General features: G+C 42.7%; 1 protein-coding gene across 1 annotated transcript; it reads right to left on the bottom strand.

Moving 5' to 3' along the window:
• Positions 1–3: 3 nt before the first annotated feature.
• On the bottom strand, positions 4–26,390 carry LOC121187586 (SPHK1 interactor, AKAP domain containing). Its single transcript, XM_041046898.1, has 12 exons — positions 26,356–26,390; positions 23,884–23,986; positions 22,497–22,607; positions 10,578–10,637; positions 10,024–10,164; positions 8,945–9,209; positions 4,730–8,105; positions 2,957–3,118; positions 1,909–1,992; positions 1,132–1,181; positions 465–649; positions 4–156 (listed from the first exon to the last, which is right to left on the bottom strand). The coding sequence occupies exons 1-12, from the start codon at positions 26,388–26,390 to the stop codon at positions 4–6; spliced, it is 4,725 nt and encodes a 1,574-aa protein (XP_040902832.1).
• Between the last annotated feature and the right edge of the window lie 1,589 nt (positions 26,391–27,979).

Raw genomic sequence — 27,979 nt, 5'->3', positions numbered from 1 at the left:
GGTCTACAGGGTCTCCAAAAGCCAATCAAACAGGCTGGACAGAGACCTGCCCTCCTGTTCCTCTTTCTCGTGTAGCTTACAGAACTGAACCACAGCGCTGAACAAGTCCGCAATCCGCCATGCTTTCTGAGACATGAGATGGACCACCCTCTGGAACTGAGAGAACACACAATCAATCGAACAATGAATATAGGGTCATCAGCTTCATGTATGTATATATCTTTTCCAAAGAAGTTACCAATATGATTGCTAAAACGTCTAAAAGGCAGCGAACAAATTTATATACTACATAAAGTGAATTGAAAGTGGAATAGTCAGTTACATACGAAGTGATATAATCCGACGTTTCATCAAGCACTGGATCAACAAGGAGGTAAGGAAAAGGGACTGACCGACAGCAGGGGTGTAATCTTCAAATAACACAAGCCTACTTTTACGTTTTTTATTTGACTTGTTGTGCTTACCTTTGCAACCCTCTTCTCTTTGGACTTCATAAAGTAGAGCGCAGGAAGACCCAGCTCGGACGCAGCAATCCACTGTAGGGCCACCCTCAGCTCTGAGTCCACGCACTCTGGCTCGAGGTCGCAGTTTACCACCAACAGCTCCCTGAGGTTGCTACCGCCACCTGCTGTCCTCACTGAGCTGCTCTCTGAAAGATCAAAGGTAAGAGGACACACTGTGTTAAGACGGCATCCCTGCATAACACACCTTGAATGTTAGCTATGTTGTTTTCAAAGCACTGTAGGACTGCACAGACAATTCATTCTTTGCTTTACTCACACAGAGCCACTTACTATGTTCTGTTTCATAAAATAGAAATATCGTGAGCTCAGCTTTGCTTTGAGATAATCTCTGTTGCAGTGCAAGTCATTAAACAAATATGAACTTTGTGCTGAGACACTTCTGGAATTTTGGGCTCTTTTCAATTATTAATGACCTTCCTTAATTCAGAGAGGAGAATCGCCTCTACTCCAGTATTTGAGGAATTAATCACACACACCCAGCACATGCTGTACCTTGAGTCACTCAAGAGCTCTCAGTGAGTAGAAAGATGCTGAAGCTGAAGGAGGAGGTGAATAATTAACAAGCTGATAACATGGAGATGACATGAGAATCCATCACTGCACTTACCAAATACATTCTCCTTGGTTCCTGCCAGATGGCCTTTCTCTGTCTCCTCACTGCTAGGGGAAAAAGATACAAGCTGAAAGTTAAAGTAAAATACTGTATCACTTTATGGAACTGTTCAACATTTTGACATTCACTTCCTTGCCAAGGGTTGGATGAGAAATTTCATAACACTCTTACATCTGTACAGTAAATATGAAACTACTGACAATAGCAGCTTAGCTTAGCATAAAGACTGGAAACGGGGAGAAAACCTAGCTTGTCTCAGTCCAAAGGTAATAAAATCTGCCTACCAGCACCTCTAAAGTTGTTTAATCTTTACAAAATCCAAAAATATAAAAACGGTACATTGTGTTTTTATGGGGCTTTTTCACCTAACTTACACAAAAAAAGCACATAAGTGTACTTCCCAAAATGTTGAACTACTCCTTTAAGTATATCTCATAAACTATTAATCTATGTGTATTTTAAATTTTGCAGTTAAGATACAACAGAGGAAATGTGGCACAGTGGAGAGGCTTTTATGTCTGTTAAACTGAACTTTATTATCTGTGCTAGAATGACAGCCGAATATGTAATTAGCTATATTCTCATATCATGTGCATGAGTGTTAGTTCAGCAGCCTGCCACAGTCACATGTCACCTGACTGCTGAGCTCTGGGTGAGAACGTGAGAAAAAGCAATATACTTTCTGTCATATTAAAAAAAAATCTATTATTATGGGCATCAGAGAGAGACACATTAATGAGAAATATTTCAGCTCTGCCCTGTGACAGTTACCTGATTACTGTGCTCTGAGTGGGCACATCAGAAAAAGCATCCAGGTCTGCCAGGCCAAGGCTGGATGCGCTGCTGGTCCCGTTCCTGTAAGCCAATAAAAAAAAACAAGAGATAGCGTCATTCTCATGTTCTCTCAAGACATCCAGCGCAATCGCTGACTTGTGAAGAGAACAATAACCAGGCGCAGCGATGCAGGTCATGTTGTTCGTTAGCTGGTGATTAACATATAAATAGCAGCTGCAGCAGAATCAGACGCTCAAGGTGGGAGAGCTGGTGATTTTTGTCTGGCAGCAAGCTTGTTGGAGTATGAGGATGAGGAGAGTTGGAGGCAGTTAAGGGGGTTAGGGTGGACAGGCAGGGCTGGCAGCCGTGCCCTTGTGTCACAACACGGATCAGGAATGAGGTGGAGTTAAAGTAAGCAGGTAGATGGAGAGGTTGCAAGGAGCAGTAAGTGTTATGGTGGTGCAAACAACTACCCTTGCAGTTGATTAAGCAACAAGCTGGTATTTCACATCATTGCCACACTGGACACATGGAGCCCTCCAGCTTCCCCTTTCCCCTACACGTCAACGCATTTGGAAATTATTGCATTTGAACATGCAGTTTAAGATGCTTCGTATTAGTAAAAGAGAAAGCAGGGCGTCATCTACTATTACCTTATTTCAGCTACTGAGCAGGGACTCCACACTATTTGGTAGAAGTTAAAAAAGTTGGTCTAGTTGGGTAAAAGATGAGAATTTGATGAAGCAGAGAATGGTGTAGCAAATGTTCTGAACTAGAGGGCTTTTTCCACTGCATCTTACCACTGCAGGTAGTTGTGCGTGGGGTGCAGGCAGAGTCTAGCCCTGTATGCGAGCTATGGAGAGGGCTTTGTAGAGTGACATCTCTGCCATACACCGCCTTAGCAGGCGTGGATATTGCAGCAGCAGGGAGTAAAGTGGCATTGGCACAGGAGAGCGCAAGTGTCAGTAGCAATGGGCCAATGAGAGTGGGGTGAGGGTGGGAGTGGCAGCGTTTGGAGCAGTATCAAGGAGCAATGGTTACTGACCCCTCGCTCAGCTGGATAAAACTACTGGTCTCCTCGTGGGGGTCATCCTCGGGGGTTATATGGGACCAGCTCCCCATGCTCTCTTCACTGCTAGCACTCATAGAACGCTTGTCCCTCTTCACTACTGCAGCCACCGCCACAGCTGGCCTGTCCCTCTCACTGCTGGGGAAAGCAAACCGCAAGATGGTGCGAATGACTATCGACTAGATGTGCACAATGTCTGCTGTATTGTGTAGTTAACACTGGCTGTTTTTTTCCCATTGTTGTTCCAATGCTCCACCTCAGCAAAGATTAAGTTTTGTAAAAACTACAATACATTTTCAAAAGGGACAGTTTCTGCTGTAAAACCGTTAGATAGTATAGTAACTTCAGATAAATGACAAGCCTTTGTAATTTGAAATAACTATGCACACCATAAAAAGAAAACTAATTCATTTCAGTATCTTTAATGCATCAGCAAACTGCATTCCCCAGAGACATTGTTGGATTTTCTGTTTTTTTCAGGAAACTGATTAAATTAAGTCATAATCAGATGATTGAGGGCTGCCATCCTTGACAATTCCAGAGGGAAATCAGATTTTATTGACTAGGCGAGTGATTGAGTTCCACTCTCACACAAGGGATGAACAGATGCACTCTACTTGTTCCTGGATTACATGTATTGTCAAGTGAAAAGGAGTGTGTATTGTGACTCTCCTGTGGCCTGGTGGCCTTTCAGCTGTTTCCCTTTCATTCACTGTTGAACGTGTCTTATTTTCTGCATCTAAATTATTTTTTAAACACTCAAAAGACCACCAGATTGCAACTGATTCCTTACATCTTGTTATTATAGTTTCACTTTCCTCTACATACATCTCTTGCACATTAGCAACTCTTTCCACTTATACATTTTTAGCAGGTTCATTTGATTCCAGACTGAGACGCACCATGGACTGCTCCAGTCTTCATTACCCCCAGAATATCCACTAAAAATGTCTTTTGGGAGAGTCTACGCTCTGCTGCCTCCTCTGAAAGGCCACTCAGACACTTTGAGTTTTTAGAATCAGAGTGAATCTCACCTCCTTGCTGAGTCCTTGTCTCACTAAAATGTCAGTTTGGTTTGAATAAGATATGTAAGACTGACCAGGTCTAATAATGTAATAATCAGAAGGATTACATGCACAAATGGCCTGACTTAACATAAACACCATTCTTCAGCTACCCTGCTGCTAAAGCAACTCAATTAAGCTTTCATCTAATGCGACACACAAACTCCTTGTTATTTTAGTTGTACAATCTAAATACCTATGAGTGTCTAGTGATTTTAGTGTGTTAGCCAAGTGTAAGTGCAGCTTGTACTGATCAAGGTGAGTTCAACAGTCCCACAGTGGATAAAAGATGAATCCTCTAAAAGCTTTCAGCACACACAGTACATCACCCAGACAGCATGAGTCACAGCCTAGCCAAAGGTTTGTCAAACCTCACACACTGCTAAAATAGATTAGTTTTCCCCGTGAATGGATCCTCTGTGTGCCTGCCACTCTTTGATCAACGTCTAAAAATAGCTTTGGTAAGCTTGGACAGTTGTAGGGCCTGTGCAGATTTTTTTAGACTCTTGATGTTTATCTTAAAAATAACCATGTGATTCTTCATTTTCCTCTCTTACTCTTGTCAGATAGATTCATCTCTACTTTTCACATCTACAGTATGATAATTCTGCTGCTGGGCTATAAAAAGGGTTTCTGTCTAGAGGAGAGGCCTGACTCTCATACAGGACCGTGAGCGGTGTAATACCTGCTTCCGTTGGCTGCAGCTCTATCCGTACGCTTGGTAGCTGACATGTCTGAGGGGGTTTCCTGAGGTCCTCCTCCTGGCCTTCCAGCGTTTATAAGCATCTCTTCATCCTTCTGATCTCCCTCAATGTGGATCAGTGGTACATCTCTGGTGCCCCTCATGCGGGGTGCACAGCTGTCATTAGCCCCGGACCCTACTCCAGAAGCAGTTTGCTCCTGGCTAGACCTACTCCGACTACAACTTAGGTGAGATTGTTTAAACCCCCTCCTTCTTTCACCAACAGGCATGTGTGGTCGAGGGTGTGACCCAGGCATGCCCCCAGCTACATCTTGCTGGCCCCCAAGTGCAGACTTGCCAATATCTACTATATCAGCTGCCAGGCGATTGGCAAACTGCTGCACATGGGGCTGGGAGTCTCCTGCAGCTTCCAGCTCAATGCTGTCCTCTGGATCAGCAATGATTTTGTTCTTTCTCATCAAGGACTCAATGGAGCTCGACCAGGTCTCATGAATCAGCATATCAGTAATCTGGTCAGTCTTACCCCTTTGATAGAGGCAGGAGTCTGACTTACACAGTCCCATGGCTGACACTGAATTGGTGGGGTAGATATTCAGTGTGTCTCCATGCACATTGCGGGCAAATCCGTCAAAAGAGTTGGCTTTAATAGGTGAGTTGACAGTCAGCCGTGAGTCTGAGGAGCGCCGGTCTGGGACAGAAGACTGTCTTATGCAGAAGGGTGTCCTAGGAGATGGGGGAAATAGGCTGTTGCTCCATTCTTTAGTCTTGGCAATTCCATATTCTTTGTTTTCCTTATCCATGTCCCGAAGCATAAACCTGTAGAACTCCTCTGTGATGCTCTCTGTGCTAGACTGTTTGGACAGGCAGGATGAAGCCCTGACATTAAGGTGACCGTTTTTCTTTGATGCAGCCTGTTGCACAGCTGCAGCCAGAATGCTGCTGGCATTTTTCCCTGCGTAGTAGTCCAGCAGAAGGTCAAAGCCTCTGCCTTCAGTCTCCATCTGGTTTACCATGAACCGTGAGAACTCATCTGTGATGCTCTCACAGCTGGACTGCTTAGAGATTGAGCTACCACGACTCAAGTTCTGACCTAACCGACTGCCAGGTCCCAGGGTGTTGGGCGTGCCCGAGGGGTCTGCATCTTCTTCTGGAATGCTCTCATAACTAGATGCCTTCCCACGGCTCCACCTCTCGCACTGCAACCTGCTGCGTGGCTGGCCTGTTTTGGAAGTATCTACCACATTAAGTTCAGGGCAGTTCATGATCCTGGCTGTGACTTCTGAGGCGAAGAGGGCAAATGGGTCCTGCGGTTCATCGGGGTTGACTGACTCATCCACCACCCGGTTCACAAGCCGCTCCATCAGTTCTGGTTGCTCTTCAGTTTTTCTCTTGATCTCACTGAGACGCGGTGCCCGATGTTTCTTCGAGGCGGCGTTGCTGCTCTGACCCTCTTTCCTCCTCAGCACTGTGCGGCAAGCAGGAATCAAGTAGGATTCTGGCCCTTCATTAGACGTCCCTTTTAGGGCACAGAACCAGGGTTGTTTCCCGGTGGAGTTTTCCAGGCAGATGGCCGCTAGTTCTGTGGCCATAGACACCACTGTAGCAGCTAAATCATCAGCGTAGCAGGTAATAGGTGTCCTGGATTCTGAGTCCATTCTCAAGGAGAGCAGAGAACTGCAAGAGTTGAGGGATGACTGGGGGGTGAGGGAGGCCTGTCTGCTGTCACTTCCTGTCACTAGTCGTCCTCTTTTCTCTGTGCTGTGAACTGGGATTTCACTAAAAGGTTCTCTGATGCCACCGCCGCCCTGCTGGATCTGCTGGTGGTCAGAGAAGTCCTTAGCAGGCAAGAAGGTGGATTTAGACTGAATTTGTCTGCATGATGACTGCTGCTGTTTCTCTGTGCTGTGTGCTGGGGAGGAAGATGCATAGATATCACTTTCCTCAAGCACGTATTTCTCCTTCAGCCCAGGAACTATGGTAAGCTTATCTGTGCAGTGCACTGTACCACTGTGGTTGTCACTATTAGTGGGCTGGCTATGGCCAGCTAAGCATTGTAATGGCTCCTTGCTCTCCTTGGTGGAAGCAGGATCCTTAGCACAAGTATCGCCCTCGTGGGTCTCAACTGACCCTTGGTCATGTCTAGATATGTGACTAATTTTCTTCTGTGTCAGGCAAAGGATATCAAACAACAAATTGTTTACACTGTCCTGCAGACAGACCTGGAGGCTTGGTGCATCTTTTCCAGTCCCCTCCAGTTCTTTTTTCTTTTTTGCTTTCTCTAAAGCATGCCTAAATAGGCTGTCTGCAACCTCGTTTATTAAGTCATCCACCTCTCTTTCATCCATGTAGGATTTTTTTGGACAAGTAATACCATCTACTATCTTGTTATGTGTGGCCTCCAGCAAGTGAGCTACACTTCTGTAGCCTTGTGGCTGAGTCAGCACCTCCGCTGCTTCCCTGTGTAGGACCTCAGCAATGTTGGCTCGAAACGCTTCAACGCTGGTACCCTCTGCCACACTGCAGTGCAGCGTGAAGGCGGCAGAGGCCTCGGCAGCAGACATCAGACCCTGGGATGCTGTGTAGACTTCAGCAGAATCCGCATCAGACTCACCGCCCTCCCCTGACTCCTCTGTTATCTCCACTGCAGCTACAGCTCCAGCTACCTGAGCCATGGTACACATGGCTGAGGAGAGGGAGTAGTCACCTGTCTCCTCTGGGTCCTGCAGCTCCTCCTCTGTGTCCTCTTCTGAAGCAGATTCCATGGCAAGTTGTTCTGTCAGCTGTGGACTAGTAATGGTGCCAATGACACTGGCAGCACAGGCCAAAGCCACCTCTACATGTTTGGGTGAGTGTCCTCCACTGTGGTGGGGAACGTGAGCCTGCGCCCCATTTTCTGGCATCTCTCTGGCTTTGGCCGTGATATCCTGGTCAGGCACATGAGACACCTGGGTCTCGGGCCATTCTGCAGCTCCATCAGAGCTGTCTGGGCTTTGAACTATAACGATCTTGGGTAGTTCAAAAGAGCAGGTGCGCTGCTGGGAAGGCTCTTTGGTCTTTGAAGGACCAGTGGAGCTGGACGGACAACTTGCTAGGGATACACTGACAGCAGCCTCAGAGACAAAGGAGGTTTCATCTTGAGAGAGGCGTATGAAGGCATCTTGCAGAACTGACTCGGCCAGATTGGTGGCGTAGTGACCAGCGGATTCTTTAGTATGGAGGTTTGCTCGTTGATCCCTTTTCACCTCGGCATCCTCCCTGCTCTGATGATGGGCCAGCTGTCCCCTCTGACATGCAAGTCTGACACAGTGTTTCTGTGCAACCTCTACCAAGCTCTCTGCCAGATCACCACTCTCTGGCTCTGTGAAGAGAGAGAGGGGGGGGGCAGAAAGAGACAGGGAATGAAAAATGTCCACTCTGATTAGAAAGTAGCTCCATCAGGTCCCAAAGTGTCACAGCAGGAGTAGAATATTACCATTTTACCCTTCACTGAGCTCGGTTATGGCTTGTTTGTCCCATTCAATTTCCGCTTGGACAAAATTTCACATAATTATTTTTATCACCACTGGAGTAACACAATGGCAATGAATAAACAATTCTCTCTCATGTTACACTTTCTCAGTCACTATAGATAATTTTTCAGTTTTTGCTACACAACTGCCTTTGTAGTTACTGCAACCCCAGGCAGAAATACAGAATTAAAAAAAAAAAAAACATGACTAGAATAATGTTTACAAGATCACATAGTGAGTTCTAGTTTGTCAGAAATAATGTCAAAAAAGCTGATTTTTTAAAATTACTGTCAATGTGGCTTTTCACTGTTTCTTATTTTGCAATGAAAGTATTTTGCTGTCCTTAAAATTACAGTTTGTAGGTGAGAAAAATAGTGTAGTAAGATCACCATCACGTCCATTGTTATCACCATTCATGTGTCAACACTATAACCACTGCTGGCACTGACTTTTTGAAGTTTAAAATTTGTAGCTGGAACTTAATCTCAATCAAAATACAGAAAGAGACAGACAATCATGTGACACCTGTAATTTTTAAAAAAAAATTTTAGTCCAGTGGCTTAAGAGAAAATAGTTGATATACAAGTAGTGTGTCAAAATACTGAAAAGCTCCTTTGAGATATCTTGTCAACTCACACACAAACGCAGTTGAAAACAAAACCTCTATAGCGGTTGAACTGAGGCTCACCATTTCTGAGGCCATCATCCTCGCTGTCATCTCCAAGGTGTTCTGAAGCAGTCAGGAAGTCTTCTTCTATAGATGAGATGGAGCGATTGGTGTCGTCCTCGATTCGCTGCCCTGCTGCTCGGCCCTGCTGATGCTGTCGCTCCTTTCCCCACTGCAAACCGATCAGGAACTTGTTGATCTCAAAGATGATGCTGCCGGGTTGGGAGGAGCGTCTCTGCCCTGAACACTGAACCAGGCACACGCCTGTGCTTCTCTGCTGCCCGCCCTGAATGGAACATGTACAGATACCTATTATGCATGCACACACAGAAACACATAAATACACACACATCATGTATATACAAAATTCTTCCTGCATTCACACACAAAGGTACACGCAATCATGCATAAACACAACACACACACCGAGTCACAAATTATGATATTAAGTTATAAATGTCTATATAAAATGTTTGTGGGTTTATGTAGCTCCCATGCCTGTTTTTCTTCCTTTTATTCAATATAGTATTAACTCACTGGTCTTGCTCATGCAAGTTTAATTGTCTGTGCAGGCTCCTGAGGCTCTGTATTGATTCTAACAGTGGTTTTAAGCTGTGATGTATTTGGTGAGCTTCAAAAAGTGTATGCGATGGTTACAGTGGGTGTGTACTGAGTGTACTTAAAGGTAAAATACAATAAAAGCAGAAAGGTATATTAGTTAGCCAGAAAAATTTGTGGATTTTTATGTCTATTTAAAGTATTCTGAAATAAAAATGAAAAATGTTTTTCATGAAGCTGTATACTGTTTTGTATCTGCAAGCGTTATTTCCTGTACATGCAAATGTTGGTTTTCTGTGTAACTCGTGGCTCTATGCTACAGAAGACAAGGAGCTGTTTTTAGGAGTGAAAAAGGGGGGAACTAGATACAATGGATGTGCTTCCTTCTGTGGATTATTCCCAGCACAAAAGGTTCAGATCTAATCACACAAAATTGCCGTACAAAAGTAGAGAACAGCTTGCACTCTACCTCGTACTCCAAGCCTGTTAATTCAAAGGCTGAAAATGCTTGCAAGGGTTTGAAGACATCACTGTGAACTCACCTGAGAGGGGGAGTGTGGGTGTGTTTGGCAGACGTCTGAGGCTTCTAGGCCACCGAGCAGTAGGATCTCATTTTCTTTCGGTTGGTGGACAGTGAGTAATTCAACAAGCTTTGGCAGATCTGGAGACACTGATGCCAGTTTCTGCAGGAGACATGCCGAGAACAGAGACAATGCTGGGTGAAAGAAAAAAAAGCTTTTCTTCAACTGACTTCACAACTGAACATAATGTGTTCTCTGCGCTTTCAACACAGAGATGCATAATTATAAAATCCTTCCTGTAAGAAGTCTTGAACTATGTGGAATGATTATTGATCGCCCACCACTGCCATCACCAGCTGCAAAAGGCTGCAAAATCTGCATATTATCTGAACAAATCAACCCTCTAATTCTGGGTAATGATCCTGAATCCATGGCAACTGAGCCCATGTTTATATGTGAAATACAATGAACTCCTGGGAGATGAAAAGTGGGCAGGAAAGAAACGGGGAGCAGGGGGGAAGTGGAGTTGGGACAGGAGTTGGGAAACACTGAGCGTGGACGAGGAATCAGCTCACCTTGATGCTTTTGTCATCCCGACAGTCCGTTTTCTGAGGATCCAGATTTACAAAACAGATCTGAGAAAGGGAGAAAGAGAAACAGAGCGTTACAGTGACGGGCAGATTATACCACAAAAGCCAAGCAGGAGCAGACTAAAAAGTGCCATTGCTTTGGTACAAATCCTACAAACCAGGCAGAATGATAGCTTTCTTCTGAGTGACTCACCATTTAACAACTACAGCAGCTGCCTGTTGTGTCTGAATAACCACTGTAAGACACTGTCTCTCATTGGCAGAGCCCTTTCTAAGAAGACTCTCTTGTATCTCAGGGGCCCTAGCAGAAGGTTTAAACCAACGATTTTCTTTCCATTTCCTTCTTTTTCCTCTTGCCTCTTCCTCTGTATCCTCTTCTTCTCTGCCTCTATAACACTCAGTGCCCCTTTCTCTTCCCACCTCACCCACCTTCGCCTCTGGCTGGAGGTTTAATGGTCTGTGATGGAGTCCTCATGTCAGTGCAGGGAGTCTGGGACTCTCTGGGAACCGACGTCTGCTGTTTTGATTCTACAGCACACAGCTTCTGATCTAAGTTGGCATAGCCAAGTTAGTCCTGTGTGGCTAAAAGGATAAAGCATGGCACCAACAGCATTTGAAGGGGGGGGGGGTTAGTTCCCACTTGAGCATCCGTACTCAGTGTGCGTGCAGAGTACTGTGAAGTGCTTTCGGAGAAGTGACATTTTTGTGTCTCAGTCACGAACATATACTTTTCTATATATGTCTAACGTCTAAATGCCACCATGCTTGTCACTACTAATCAAACCCAGTCATAATGTGAGTCACTGAGGCAGTCTCAGTCTTTCCAATGCAAAACACGCACAGGGGGGATCCTGCTGTCTCCCCTTTACCTCTGCCACCTATATATCCGCTCTACCTGCTGCTATCTTCCCCCCTTCTCTCCTCTCTGGACCTGAGAAAAAAAACATCTATCTATCTATCTATACACACATCTTGACACGCATCGCTGTTTGAAATAATTTCCCTTGAACTACCTGAGGTGAGCTTGATTCATCCTGCCAGACTTCTAAACAGCCTCTGCCCTTGTGAGACAGAATGATTTTCATCTCTTTTTCATGCATCTGTGTTGCATTCAATGAAATCTATTCCCTGAAAGTCATGTCAAGGTATAGACAGCACAATAGTTCCCGCATCAAGGTCTATGTATATTCTTTACTATTTCCTTTTGTAAAAATCATGTCATGTTCTCTGTCTGTTTTCTAGCTGCAGGTTTGAAAGTAAAGCAAAAAACCTCTACAATAAATAGGTCAGTGCACTCATGAGTTTACATTTCAAAATGAGGCTGTAATTTTGCAGAACTTTGCATAATTTCCTTCCTTTAAAAGACAGTCTAGGCTTGAATCATCAAAGTAAAAGCTAAGATTAAGAAGGAACAATTACCAGGGAACAACAAAAACCATCTGCAAAGCCAGATCGTATGAGCCAAACTGTCCGTCAGCTGAAGCGTTAAAGCAGCACTTTCAGAACAGGCCAATTTCCCCCTCACCTCCACTCTGATATCCTCCAGTCAAAAACATAATATTTTCCAAACTTTTGCCTCAAATGTGATGGAAATTGGTGCATGAAAATGGAGTCAGTCAAGTATAAAAAATGTGAACTCAATGACAGGTGACAACGACAGAATACTTGAAAAGGTTTTCCTGTCTCAAACTGATCAAATGTGTGTGTGTGTGTTTTTCCTCCTCTGCCCTTCGTGGACTGCATATGTCACCTGTAACATTTATCTGAATACCAAGAGGCTTCCTGCTTTGTTACCTTTCCCTCAAAACAACAGCCTGAGGAGTGCAAACAGTTTGCTCATTTGCTTGTCTGTTGTTCCGATCAGTTTAGTGAGTGTGACGAGGACCGTTTTGTCAGAATAGCTGTTAAATGTCAATGACGTACACATTATTTATGAAGACAAAGACAATGGCCTGATTTTGCCACTTGATGACCCTAGTTTGAGAAAAATAGGGCCTTTAAATTCTAATTTTAGTCTTTCTACTCTGAATATACAAGCTATTCTTGGCATGGAAATATGGATTTTTGTTTTATTTTGTTCTGTTAGATGTTACTGTACTGCTTGTTTAATACACATCTTCAACTTCTATCCACACCACAACATAAGAACAGGAGGTACGGCGCCCTTGCTCAGGACAACCTCGGCAGTATTCACTTACACTGATATTGGAAATCATTTCAGAAAAAGCAGCGACGGCATCTTCCCCCTGCCAACGCCTCGCCTACAGATAACACAGAGTTTGAAGAAAAAGCGCGGCGAGTGAGCCACGATTTTGACCTTGAGAAGGTTTGAAGCAATTTAACCCCCATCAGACGGCAGAGAGCCATGAGGCAGTTGTTCTAAATTTGGGACGCAGAGGACCATCTAGTCATCTCTGTGTCCATGTGTGAGACGAGCCCAGGGACATGCTCTGATTCTATCACTTTTACACACGTATACTAGACGACACAAGCTTGCATCGGCCTGCCTCTGAAGGTCTGACCACATAAACATCAGCTGAGGAATATAAAGAGCGAGACAGGGAAAGATGTACAGAGAGAGAGGGTGAAAGTAATAGCTTGATGTGGGGGTAAATTAATACTGTGAAAGTAAACTGAGACACTCAAGGGCTTGAAAAATGCTTGGGATGACAGACAGAGGCAGTCATAACACTGTTAGGAGAAGTGGTGTTGCCTGGAAGTTTAGACAGCAAAAACTACACCCCCACTTGGGGGCAGTAGAAACAAGCTGTAAACAAAATACTGACACATAATTACCTTTTAAGGTGATATGTTGAACTGTGGTTATTTATTACTATTTATTATCCATACTTCCGCTGCAATAACATGTAAATATATAATCCCTGTAATCCCAGTTTACATTTAACCTGTCTGCGCTTTATCCACCCTGCTTTTGTACATATTTTGTATATATTGTGTTTTTCTCTATTTTGTGTCTCGTTTTCCACCTCATGCTGCTCAATGTACCTTAAATTGACCTCCGGGGACAAATAAAGTTCTCTGAATCTGAATTTATGAATGTTAAAGTCATCTGGAATTGTGAATCTGGTCACACTGAATCTAAGATCAAAATTCAAGTATCAATTTAAAAAACAAAAAACACATCTAGGTTCACCGTTCTTGACATAAACATCTGTATTTGCACCATGTTGTGTCCAAACTGTAGCTGCAGCAGAGCTCTTAGTGTCTGTCTAAGGTTTCTCGCTTCACTGGGTGCTCAACTCATGTAAATCTACAGCTGTGCTTGATGTAGGTCCAGTCAGCCAAAGTGAAACTCAAGGTGACTGCGACCACCTGTGATGATGGACCCAACTGGACAGCAGCAATGGGGATCTCAAAAGCAGACTCAGAGGCAAGTGGCACCAAAAGAGGCATGTTTTAGTTTCACCTTCAGTGAAGTGTGAATGCTTGAATAAATGTTTCTACAAGGTAACATGAAGGCCACCTCGAGGACTCTTTAGGTTGTTCTTAGTGTTTTTTTTCCTCCCAATACAATAAAACAAAAAGGTTACATGCTGTAGTTTTGTTTTTTAAGTGTTAGCGCTGCTTTTTTTTCATTCTTGACTTTGAAAATAGTAGTTTGACAAAATAATCCCAACTCAAGGCCAACTTAGAAGTTTCCACCGCACCATCCACTTTCTAGTTTACAAACTTTAAACCCATATCACATACGTCTCATCAGCGGGTGGAGTTTGCTCAGTTGTCATGAAGACAGATCAGTGGACATGTGAGCACAGTAGCTGCTATGTTGTTTCTCAGTTGTTCAGTTGGTGCGGATCCACAGACCTCACAGCCAGATTCAACCACAGTATGTTATCACTGGAGGTACAGTGTGTGCGCGTCTGAGACACTAACAATGGAGACACACACACACAAACAAATACAAGGGTTCAACTGTCCCAATTTATTTATGCATGAAATCCTATTTGGCCTTGGACATACAAAACTGTCAGGCTGGCAAATTTCTTTATTTCCCCTTCACACACACACACACACACACACACACACACACACACACACACACACACACACACACACACACACACACACACACACACACACACACACACACACAAACACAAACACACAAACTCACCTACAAATACAGCTCATGCAGATACTTAGCCACAGTTTCACTATAATATTACGTGCACAGATGTGGTCAATATAAGAAACCATTACAAACATTTTAGTCTCCTTGGTCCATCAAAGCTTCATTCCTCCTCAGCAGCCCTCCCTCTCTGCTCACTACTCTGATCCTCCCACACACAGCTGCTGCTCTCAGTCCTTCTGTCTCCCTTTTTTTCCTTAACTGTGGCTCTTTTTTTTTCCTTTTTGCTCTTTTGCACGATTTGAAACTCAAAACTATCATATTATTCTGCATATTTAGTGCTTCATTTTACTATGTGCATATTTTGTGTGTGTTTTCTTTTTTGCAAAAGCAATAATAGAATATGGCTACTTGAAAGAATTACTGAAATAATAATCAAAATCAATTTTGTTTATATAGCACCTTCCACAATTAAAACTGTCTCAAGGTGCTTTACAGAGACCCAGACCCTGACCCTCAGTGTAATAATGTGCTATTAATGGACAACAACGGAAATTAGTGCAGGACACAGTCCCTGGACTCACACAAAGACGTCTACTGACCATGCAATCATAGCTAGGTTCCTTTACCCCTGCATTAGTGCTGTTATTGTCTTCTGTGGTTGTCCTAAATTATCAAATTTGAGGTAAGTTGCCATTTTCCACACCCCTGTGAAGCCCTACTGATGCTGCATGGAAAATGTCCCTGATGCAAGGGTTCAATCACACTTTGATATCACAAAACTAAACACTGCTCCCACTGTTATAAAGTGCTTTGACTTATCTTGCTGGCCGGCAACTTCAATTATATCTCATTTTAAGTTTAATTTAATTCAAATGAAGTTTGGGGGGGAAACAGCTTTAAGGCTCAGTGACTCTGCCATATTAATTTTGTGTTGCGACCCACAAGCTACACAGTCCTGGTGTAGAAACCAGACAGGCGAGATGATCTCACATACTGGTGACTATACACAGCCTTATTTTTTTATTCACAAATTTAAGTACGTGCTAAGATCTTGTAGGATATACCATCCTTGAATACAGATGTGAAAACAGTGTGTACTTGATCAACACTACTGCTAAAAGAAATAGGATATGTGCAGTATTATTTGATTTGATTTTCAAACACACATGCAGTCATAGAATTAGTGTTTGGCTGTGAGTTGCTCAGCTTGGAGCCTCAGGCTAAAGAGAACATCAAGAAGCTGACGCTGTCCTGGTTGTTCTCACAGCATGAATAATATGGCTATGCTATGGAAAATGTTAAAAACAGAAGATGTGTAGGATCTCTGGGGGGTGTCTACACCCTCTGTGGGTCAGAAAACATGTACAAACACCAGAGGATCATACATGTATCAGTAAATATGGATAGAAACGTGTTAAAATGTTCATACATTCATTTTTAATTCTTTTATTTATTTATTCCTTGCTATCTATTGATTCTATGCTATTATTGTGTTGTGTGTAAACTGTTCACGTGCCTTGAATGGCCCTCCAAGGGACAAATAAAGTTCTTGATTGATTGATTGATTGATACAAGAGAACAAAAAAGCTGTAAAGGACTATGATGAAACTGGCAAACAGCTGGCTATGAGGACGATTAGTGGATGCTGAGATGCTGCTATCATCTTTGAAATGCATAAATTTGAATGTGTTCTCACATGATGTGTTTTCATGGCAATGGTTTGGGTTTTTTTTTGTTGTTTTTACAGTGTTTTTAATACTAGGTGTCACCATAAGAATTTATTTTTTCCAGGGAAATAAGGTGTTTTTGACTTCAGACTAAGCTGATTTTTCTGAGTCAGTAAATTGCATGTACAGTCACCTAATTATACTATCTGTTGATCTTTAGTGCCTATAGTGTCCAATACAACAGAACTTATTTCCTCAGTCCATAGATAATCCTTTAATTCATTTGACATTATTCTTGTACGGTGCATATTACTAAATAAGTTTGCCTGTGAAAAGGGGGTTGGGGGATTGGAATAGGGCCCCACACCTCACTTGTGCCCTGTGACCTCTAAGAAGATTACTCTGGGTCCAACTGCACTACAAACTCATCCATAGACTCCCAATTTTTTACACATTTTGTCCACAGATATTCACTTTTAAGGACACATGATAAGTAGTATTTAAAAAGAGGCCACACTTTAGACCTTCACCAAGGACTGTAGATTCTCATTGTGTCGTTCGGACAGTCTGAAGTAAAAGGTGCAGAGGAGAAGTTTAGGTTAAGAAAGAAGGAGAGGGTTTATCTTCCTGCTCTGATCCTGCTGTAAGTCAGTGCTCCTGCCGCGGTTGATGGCATATTTATTCTGTTCTCCCTCTCTCTGGGCTGGGAAAGCGACAGGTCAGGACACAACACACTCCCTGAGTGTGAAGTGTTTGAATCCGGTGATGAATGGATCACTCTCCTCCGGGGAGCACAGGTTCAAAGCAGGAAGACGGATAGCAGAGAGGAAAGGACAGTGCTGAGGTGGGACACTGCAAACTTACTTATACTTCACTGAATAAGTTTGGTTTAAAAAAAAATTCTACATAATATAAATGCTGACCTCTATTCTTCCCATTTTATTTTATCTGTAAGTACCACTTTACTGGTTTCCCCTGTTCTTTTGGTCTTTTTGTTCATCAAAGTAACTTTCACTGCTTCATTTTCTATTCTATTTTAACTTAAAGTGTACACTCACAGAAGCCAAATAAATGCAGCAACAAAGGGAAATACAAAATGGAAAGCAGATGCAGAGATTAGATAACCATTTGACTCAAAGAAAAAAAAAAATAAGGTGCCGTCTTCCTCCTCAAAAATGCTTGCCCTGTCAAATCTCTCTGGGGTGTGATGAAATTCAGTGTGACTATCACAGCAACATGACACTTCTCTGTGACTTCATGCATTAAAACATGAGTGAGTGATCAAAGGTGACAACATGATGCAGCCAGAGGTGGGTGATAGAGTGAAACGCAGAAAATCCAATTCCTTTATCTTTTATTTAGTTCACAGTTTTTTTGGCCTTCTGCACTCACTGTTTGGGACTATTCCTGTTCCTGAATACGTAAACACTGATTTTTTTTTTCTTTTTAACTCTCAAACAAAAGTTTCTTAGAAAACTCAACCCAACTGGCTAATTTGGGTTAATTTGGATTATCAGAAATAGATCTCTAAATAGTCGGCTTCCAGGAAAATGAGACTTGCTGGTTTTAGACCTTAAACCAAGCCCCAACAATTCCATTCAATACTGCAACTGCTTTGGTAAATTGAAGCTAAAAAAGGCCAAGTCAATAAAATGAAAACAAACAAGTCCTCTCTTCATTACCCTGTGGTCTGTGTCTTTTTGTATTACTCTCCATTAACAGTGTGTGTGGTTTTGTGGCTACTCCTCTCATTCTCTGTGGATCAGCGTTCATTGTCTCATCCGCTCTTTTTCTCTCTCTTTTCTTTTCTTTTTTTTTTTTTTTTGTTTTCCACTCTCGGCTGTCTTTCTGCCTCCCTGTACAGTTCAGGCCAGGGCAGAAGAATTTATTTCTCACACAGTGTCATCAGTTGTAAGCTCCCGTTTGATTGATTGACCGTGTAAACGAACGGAAAAGCCGAATGGAGAATTGAGAGTCAGCAGAGCAATTTGTCACGTCAAAGTCCGAGAGCGATGCTGCGGGAGGACGGGGGCTGCATCTGTTCGCACTCACATTAAAGCTGGTTCCCCCAGCCCGGTTCTTAGAAAGCAGACACAAACTAAAGAAAACAAATGACCATTGTCTCATTTAAACAAAAACTGTGAAGATGAAGCAGCTTTTGTTTTTACATTTCACAAAAGAACAATGAAGATAAAGCTGTTCGAGTAATCCCAAACCCAGGTAAGAGCTTGAGAGGCGGCCTGCTCTGCAGAGACAAGGACGGCACGAGTCATGTCTTTGTTTTCAAGTTGGCACTCGTCACAAACAGTGCTTCAAGTAAAGAATGATGTGGAGAAAAAGTGTTGAGATGCATAAACAATGCATAAATCTATTTTATGGGACTCTATCTGTGTGGTCTGTAAGGAATTTGGGCCGATGTACAGACCATCTGCCCTCCAAAAATCCTCTAAACTTTAATGAATGAGCACGGCACTTGCCAAAACCTGTACTGATGTATGAAATATTAAAAACCTTGGATAGAACCCACACACAGTTGTTAGAGTCTTGTGTACGTCTTGTTCTAGATAATATAGCCCCTGTCTGGTGGTTTCAGGAACATTCAATTCAGCATGTGGCTGCTCACACTTATGAAGTGCGACATGAGTGTGTGAGCATGGTGCTCTTTGCTAAATTACTGCTATTCCTGTTACCTTGGTAATGATTATCAAATACTTGAGGCATGTTTTAGGGAAGAGTATGGGGGAAAAAAATGTCAAAACACTTTGTGTGTTACTGGCATTTATTCTGCAGAAGACAGACCAGATAAAAAAAATATAAAAAAAGAAACTCTCGCTCGAGTAACGATTTTGCGTTGAGGGCAAACTCAACACAGTTTTGTTTGAATGGCATCATTTATGTAAAGCTTAAAAGCCATTATCTCTTCTGTAACACCCTTTTGTTATTTATAAACTGAAATGAAAGAGCTAGAGAAGTAGCACTAACAGCCATGCTAGGACTACTAATGTGCGAGGCTGTACTTGTACACTTGTACTGTACTTCAGCATCTCTCTGTGGGAAGATGTTTTTACAGACTAGACTTAATCCAGATCTGTGAGACTGACACTGACACTCTTGCAGTTAAACCTGGATCACTAAGCTGAGGCTCTGAGCAGTGAGGTGTGGGTCGTGGATCAGAGATGGTGCTGCCCTGAGTCTACAGGTGTGACTTCAGAAAAACCAAAGAAACAGCAAAGAGGGAAGCAGAAGGTGAGAAAACTGACTTCACCGCCGAGGGAGTGAAATTCAGACTTATCATTAGGCTGTCACTGAAGTGTGGATGAAAATTCTCATTGAGAAACGGCATTTCAGATGATCTTATTTGAGAGAAACGATTATGTATTTTCAGGTACGTTCTTTAATGAGGCCCAACAACAATAAAGACCCTGAGCCACATCTTATCTTCCATAAAAAATCCTGGGTTTGGTTGCTCATTTATTTAGAGCGTTGATCATTTCCATGTATCACACAACATTTACCACTCCTGTTGTAAAACCAAACTGATCGCCCGTTATTCCTCCTAACAAACAAGAAACTGTGTGCCTGTGTGATGTAAATCCTGAATGCAATTCATGCTTAACTTACTATTTAAAATGAATGAGTGATCAAAGGTGACACATCAGAATTGGGTGACAGAGAGGATTAAGCATGTGTGTCCTCTGCAGCTAAAAGCCTATCTCTTTTTAGCTTTCTCTCTCGATTTATTTTATAAATTCTCACATTCACCATGCCCAGAATACTCTTGCTAAATGTCAAATTCTACAAAAAAAAAAAAAAAAATTGCGGAACTATAGATGAGTAATTTGGTTTGACAATTGTCACCCCTCTTTTAAATTCTAATGTCATTTAAAAAAAAATGTTTTTAAAAGCCAGTTACGATGAATTATCTTCAATGTTGTGTCACTTGCTGCTTCTTGCCTCAAAATATCCCCCACCTCTGGCTACTGTGGTGATACATGACTACATGTAAAGAATGGAAACGTTAAAATGATGCTGCAGGCCTGGATGGAGTTTTAATGCAATGGTGTAAATCAGTGTTCATAAAGACTGAAAGCATTTATAGCATTTATAGTATAGATGTAAAAGTGTCGGCCTCTCTGTGTCCCCGCAAATAGCCATCATAATTTCATCATGATGTTTCAAGATTTGTGTTTCTGCTAAATCTATCCCAGCATGCACTGAACAGAAGGCAAAGAGAGCCTGAAAATGGCTCATTAACAACATGATGTACCAGGACACAAAATTAAAAGTGGGGTTTTAAATTCTACTTGTATGTACATAGTTCTCAGTCTGGGCATTTCAGTCTAAACTCTGTGCCAAAGACGACCACATAATTTGTTGAATTTGTGACTAATAAAAAGGCACAGCTATGGTATACTGATTGAATTCATGTACCGAGGTTGTTGTAGGTTGTATTGATGTCTGTATGTCTGGGTGTGCTGCTGATTGTGATTAATAATCTTGGTGTTGGTACACATGATTATGAAATAGGGGGTGATATTTACAGAGATTAAAACACTGTAAATACAGAATAAGAGTCAGAGTAAAGCAAACAATTTTTACATTAAGTAATCTAATGGCTTAAATAGCTCTTATCAAGTGAATGTTATTATGTTGAGAAGAAGCACTGCTTGACACACAGCTGATTACTATCTGTAGGTAACTGTATTCAACACATGCATAAAGACTGACATAACAAAATAAATTATTTAACAGATGTGTACAGCTGTGTACTATTCCTGTTAGTCAGTCAAACTCAATTCAATGGCATTAACTTGATTTTTCTTGTAAGGCCACCTGCAGTTGAGCTGGCTTGTCCAGAGAGTAGAAAGCAGTCCAGCAAGAGCATAGTTATCCTAATCCAAGGAGAGAGTTAAACTACTGAAACCCTCAAGACCTTGTGTTACAGCAGAGATGATCTATGAAGGCTATTTTCTGACAGCGTTTTTATTTTCAGTCACAGATTGTGAGAAAATTAACACAACAGAGATGCACCTACTACACAAAACCATTTTCCTTTAATTGTTTGATTACCAAGGACCTGCTGAGACTAAATTGAGCTTTTAACAATCTTTCTGCAGAATACAGCTGCACAGTTTATAGCATCTGCTCAAAGAAAATCTTCTGGTCTATTCAAAGCAGCAAAGTGCTTAGGAGAAATTATATTCCATTAGTAGAAGCAAAAATAAAATGTACTTTTCTAACCAATTTTCAAGAATGGAAAAAACAACAACAAAAAAACAAGCCAAATCATTCTTTTCATTCACAGAACTGGCAACGACGTGAGCAAGTCAAGTCACGTGAGCAAGTCAAGTCATTTAAGGTGATATTTCTCTTTCTTCATTTACATGACACCTATGAGCTTCACCTAACAGTGACATCACAGTGTACTGTCCCCCTAAAGTACGCCTCCACATCACTGCAGAAAGATAAGAACCTAAACTACTCTGGGGTCAGTAAAGACAGGATTTTGATCTGTTCTATTGTTGCTATTTAAACGGCAACTGCTTCCAGTACAGCTGCAGTATGGCCAGCTATGAAGGAGTGGAGCTACACTGGGAATATCACAGATGTTCAGGTGTATTTATGTGTAACGTCAGCTCCGCCTTCCCCACTAACTCCTCACACAAGCTTTTGCTACATAAAAAGTAAGAAAGAAAAAAAGAAAAAAAATACAGAACAAGTATTTCTCCATTGTTTGGGTTTTTTTCTAGAGACAGGGTAAAGGAAATATTTCACAGTTGTGCTTTTTAGTAATATCAGTTCAGCCCTTTTACTGGCCTAATTCAAATCTGTTCTGTCAACACGCCCTCTCAACACAATACAAGGGACGCATCGAACCTTGTGTGCAAAAACTGTCAGCTAAATATCACCAGTAAACCTGCTGCAAAGACATTTTTCTCACCATCTCCATGTACTGCTCGGAGGAAGCAGACTGAAGAGAGTGCAGCTTTTAGGTGTCATCTCACATCTCTTCCGCCTCAGAATCCAAACCGTTACCTCACCGTCACTTGAGGCCACAAAGGTACCTCCTGAAGCTTTAACTTGGTCCATCTTTGCTGCCAAAAGTGTGCGCATGTTTCATCATCAGTGCAGTGTGGTACTCACCATGGTGCAGCTGCCCTCCGTGTCGTCATCCAGCAGGCCCAGTCTGCACAGAGCTTTCTCATTCCTCAGCCAGTACTCGGACGAGTCCAGCACAGTGTTACTGCACAGCACCTGCAGCTCACAGATAAACCCTGCTCAGGTACAGTAGCACTGAAATCACACACACACACGCACACACCTTCTGAGTCACCCATCGACTTTCATCTGCCGGTCTGTTTTTCCCTCCTCAGGTTGATGGGATCAATTGACCTTTCTCCAGAACCTTTCCTTCAGGATAAGTGTCCACAACACGGGATCAATAATCTGTCAGCTAACCAGACACTGCACATTATATATACACCACAGTTATATTCTCCTCCCTGGAGGGACACTTTAATGAAGCCTTTTTGTATGTCACCTACGGTCATACAGCTGCTTTGGTCAATGACAAGCGAGCGTGTTTGTGACTGATACGCTCATTTAGACTTTGCTGCTTTAGAATTCCACCATATGGTAGATTTATATTTATTTATTTGGAAAACAGGAAGAAGGAAGTTTCCTGTGTATAAAAACAGTGTGTACTATTAAAACACAGCAGGTAAAAGATTAAAATCACACGCTATAAATAAAATAGTTCTTGTGCAGTTACTTTGACATGTGACAGATTCTACGTGTGCGTTGTTCTCTCATCTCACTTTGTATTTTTAGAGACAAATCTTGCCCCCTTATGCCTGCACCCCCAAGGAATAGGCCATCTGTGCAGGCCCTCGTCCAGGTAAAGGTGACGTAGACTCAGCTGATCTCACAGCAAGCGATCATATCAGAGGCTGCTGGCACAGGTCAGCGGAGCCCGAGGCCCAATTATAACAAAGCCGTCACCTTGTGTCTCTACAGGACACTGGAGTGGAAGTCAGTTAAGATCATGAGCAGTAGGCTAATTAGGAACACACACCAGCTAGTCCACCTGCACACATACACACATACAGTAAGGGACACACACATATAGACCCTACACACACTTTAAAAGGAAATTCAATCTAGCCTCCAACTCAGCCCACTGATCTGTACTATTTCCCCTCCTGTCTTTCTGGCACCGGGAGATGATAAATCTACTGGGCTGACCCGAGGGCCTGGCTGTTCCTCTTATTACACAACCCCTGGGTGTCACGGGCACCCCGGAGGAGGAAATGAAAATCTCTTGCACGGCTGGAAACACACAAACAGATAAAGTGACGAGGAGACAGATATGAAGGACAGGTGCACAGGCACAGACAAGACAGAAAAAAGAAAAACAAACAAAAATTGGTTGAAAAGTGGACATACAAGCAGACAAACAGAGGGACACACATAGACAGATGTAGACCTCCATCCAAACACAAAACACACAAGACCCAGCTTGGTTTTTTACCTTCTTACAGGCGCTGATGGACGAGGCCACTGTGCTGTCTGTGCTGCCTCCCTCCACCTCGACAGACTCTGAGCCTTCAAACATGGCAGACGACTGGAAGTTACTGCAAGGCAAAAAGGGCAGGGAGTTGACTTTGTCAGAGCAAGTTCTTGTCAAGCGCTCAACACCTCCCTTTGTAAGAAGTCTGGGATCAGTAAGGACGGGCTATCTCCGCTCTGACTGGAGCAGCCCATTGCCTGTCACATTTGTTCATACTGTACAGCATCTGGCACTTTTCCAATGAGTTAACCAGACAACTATTGACAGACAGGAAAATTATTTCAATATTCTGAGCTGAACACTTCATTGTTTCAACCTAGATCATTCCCAGGGTCAGGACAGCTTCTAAATGCCCCAGTTTAGCCAACCAAGGTGACATTTCCCACTATTTAATGAAGAAGGCAAAGGGTTTTAGGTGTTGGTCTTTGGATGTCAAGAACTTTTTATCACTTTATTATTCATGGGAGGACACTGTAGCTAATAAGTTTCTTTGGTGATGTCTGTGATGTCTTCTCTCTCTGCATGATCCACATAAATGTACTCATGACCCAAACTCTCCTTGGCATGGAGGCAAAGCCAACATCAGATTGGACCCATTAGTGAATTGCAGCCTTTTGCTGAAGGCTATCAGTGTCTCCAAGAGAGCCTGCAGCCAGTTTCTAATTTCTGCATGAGAAAATAAACTGATATCACACACGAATGCAACGAAGCATTGAAGTGTCAAAAATCCGTGGCCACTTTGCCAAATCACAAAATTTGACTTTGACAGCAATGGCGACAGAGGATTAAAACAGGACAAACAGGGAAACGCAACACGTGACATTCATTTGGTGCATAAGACAAAATTATTCAACAAACTGTAGGGATGAGGATGTCTCTCAGACTACAGCAAGCCTAAAAACACAAAATAGCAAACTCAAAAATCCCAGGAAGGTGTCATTATCCACCATGCATGCTTTCACTGAGATAAGCCAAATCGAAGCTTATCTGGGATGGCATTAATGAGGATCAATTTGGAAAATAAAGAGGCTGGGGATGCATATTTAAATAGGAGCAGCTGTTTTTTTTTTTTTTTTTTTCTGTAATCCACATATTTCAAAGCAAATTAAAAGCATTCCATTTTGAAAGCCCCTAGGGATCACGCCACTGTATCTATTTGCAGTTAATGAACATGTCTGATGTAAATATTTGTGTCACAGGAAAAGTGAGTTTGCTGTGAATGGCAGGACACGCTGAAAAAAAATGATGTGCCGGAGATAAGTGGATGTGATGTGCTTTAAATAGGCCGCTGTATCTGCAAGGCACACATCACCACACTCATCCAACACACACACACAGACACACACGAGCAATGATTCTGCGGTGAATATGTTGGATGCATGCAGAAAATTGGAAGCGAATAACCCTGTAAAAAATGGAGGTGAAAAAACACCGTAAAAAACACACTGTAGCCTGGTTTGTCTGAGGTGTTCGTGCAAATATTGAGTGATATTCTCAGAGAACTGAAGAAGACTAGCGGGACAGATTTGTCACGCACGACCTCCTTTCTAATCTTTCAGTTTAACGACCTTTTTTTTTTCTTTCATCGCGACACCGTGATGACTGACAGGTTGCTGCGCTCTTGTGCTCCCGGGGCCCCGAGTACCCAGCAGACATATAAGCCTGATGTAAGGACACAATTAACCCCTGAAATGTCTGGCTTTCAAGGACAGCCCCACGGTCCGCTGTTGTAATTTACAACAGCGGACCGGGGATTTTGCCAGATTTCAGAGTCCAGCAGGGCAGCTTAATGGTGCACAAACAGGCAACTTCGGATTTAGATGCTTTGGAAAGCTTTCATCCGGACTAAATAATCAGTGTGGAAAGTTTAGATAGTGAAAAAAAAAAAAAAACAAGCCTCTAACTTAGGACTGAAGCTTAATACTGATATGTGAAAACTGAACATTTCTAGTTGTCTGTTGCCCACTTCTCTTCCCTGACACACATTTCTATCAGTCAGCCCAGACAAGCTGAAATATCTTGTTTACTGCACAAACACTGAGAGTCCACTGTGAAAGCGGCTTTTCTGCAACGCTCTGCGTGGATTTTTGGTGCGCTCTTTCAACACTGAACACAAACTGACACACTTTGCACAGTCCAAAAAAATAAATAAAATAAATAAAAATCACTACACTTTGATTCAGTACCATCATAAACGACATTGTGCACTGAAATATAATATCACAGCTATTCCACATATGGAATATTGACGACAAATATTCAAGTGGCACCAAAGATGCAGCAAAAACTCCATAAAGTAGATGCTCACTAGTGAATATCAGACATACAATTTCAGTGCCAATCGAGACATCACGTTGATTTCGTTTGGAAATACACGACACTGCTCATCGATATTTCTTTTGTTAAATCCCGGGATAACAAGCACTCTCTTACCTCGGCGTTTTCAGAAGGCACTTTGCACCTGCCATTCTGTCAAAAAATTAAAAAGGCAAACTGTCCTTAACCGGTGCGATTAATTCCTATGAGGGGGGGCAGGGGTACAGGGAGAAGTGCAACGGAGCGCCTCTACGCGTAATTGTCCCTGGGACGCTCTCGGGTCCAGATGCGCATCCCCGACCGAACACTGAAGGAATCCCAGACTGTTTCACCGTGACAGGAGGAGGACTGTGAGGAACTGAGTCCCGCGGTATCAGCAGCAGCAGCATCAGCAGCAGCAGTACACCACTGCCTGCCCTGCGCGTCTGTCCGCCAAGTGCTGAGTGCAGGCGCAGGAGCCCCGCGTGGATCAAACGTAACGAGCTGCACGACGCAGGCAAAGGCTTGGATATGGGCAGTGCGCGCGCATGTAAAACGCACACGCACGTGTACAAACAGAGGCACGCGCACATGTACGTAGTTGTTTTGCTACCAATACACCACTTATGAACCCAAGTTAACTTACAGTACAGGGCTCTTTTCTTCAGATAGACTGAGGGCTAATACATGTATTGATCACTGAAGACTGGTAGGTATGTACCTGTGACAACGCTTTGGCTGCAATGGAGAAACAAGCCCTAACAGCATACACAGCAACAGTACTGAAGTATAGGGAATTGATATAGGCTAAGTAAATAGTATATAAAAAAAAAAAAACATGAGATGAGAGACTGTCCTGTTTTCACCAGCCCTGTCTAAATTTCTCCTGCATAGGAATTTGACTCTCATTGTTTCCTCTGTTCAGGCAGGTGCTCTACTTCCTGTTATAAGTGCAGTTTTTATGTTTGACCTGCCTTTTGCTCCTTTACCCTCAGTGAGCACGCACAAACATCCATCAACACATTTCAAGTGCTTATTTTCTAGCAAAGCAAAAACAGACCTGCCTACTGTTACTGTATGTGTGATCAATCTATATGTGATAAACTTAGACTCTGTGGTGGAGCAGTCTCCATGGAAATGTCAAAGTCTCCAGTGTGTCTTCTTTGGTTTGGAGTTACAGTGAGAGGATCTGAATACTCAGCCACATTGTCCTGTCTGTACAGTGACAGTGGCACTGGAGCATGATCATGTTATCAGCATACAACTTTCCCAAATATCCAAAAATCCCCCAAATTCTTTGATGTTTTAAAAATAGAACCTTACCCCCTTTACTGACAACCCTCTGAAATCCAGTGACCAGTGTAAAATATAAAGAATGCAAAAAAAAACAAAAAAAACAAAAACAAAAACATACACACACACAAACAAACACACACACACTGCTAGATTCTCAATTGCCACTTCATACTCTCATCTCCATCACCTTAAGCAATAAGTGAGCCTATAGAGAGTACTATCTACGTTCTCTGTATCTGATGGTTAGAGTAAAATTTCCCTCCTTGGTCCATTAGGGAAGTCACCAAAAAAATCAAGAAGGAGCTGTGACCTTCAGCTCTCTATTATCCCTCTGTGACTGTGTCGGGGGAACGGTGAAGTGGTGGGCAGAGAATGAGGAACATGGTGGATGTTCAAGGGAAGACGATATAGAGAAAGCAGGGGTCCTGATGAGAACTGAATGTGTGGTTGAATGTGTGAGTGTGCA

The sequence above is a fragment of the Toxotes jaculatrix genome, chromosome 9 (genome assembly GCF_017976425.1).
Source record: "Toxotes jaculatrix isolate fToxJac2 chromosome 9, fToxJac2.pri, whole genome shotgun sequence".
Taxonomy (NCBI): Eukaryota; Metazoa; Chordata; class Actinopteri; family Toxotidae; genus Toxotes; species Toxotes jaculatrix.
The sequence above is the reverse complement of the archived record's forward strand: the minus strand, read 5'-3'. Positions and strand labels throughout refer to the sequence as shown.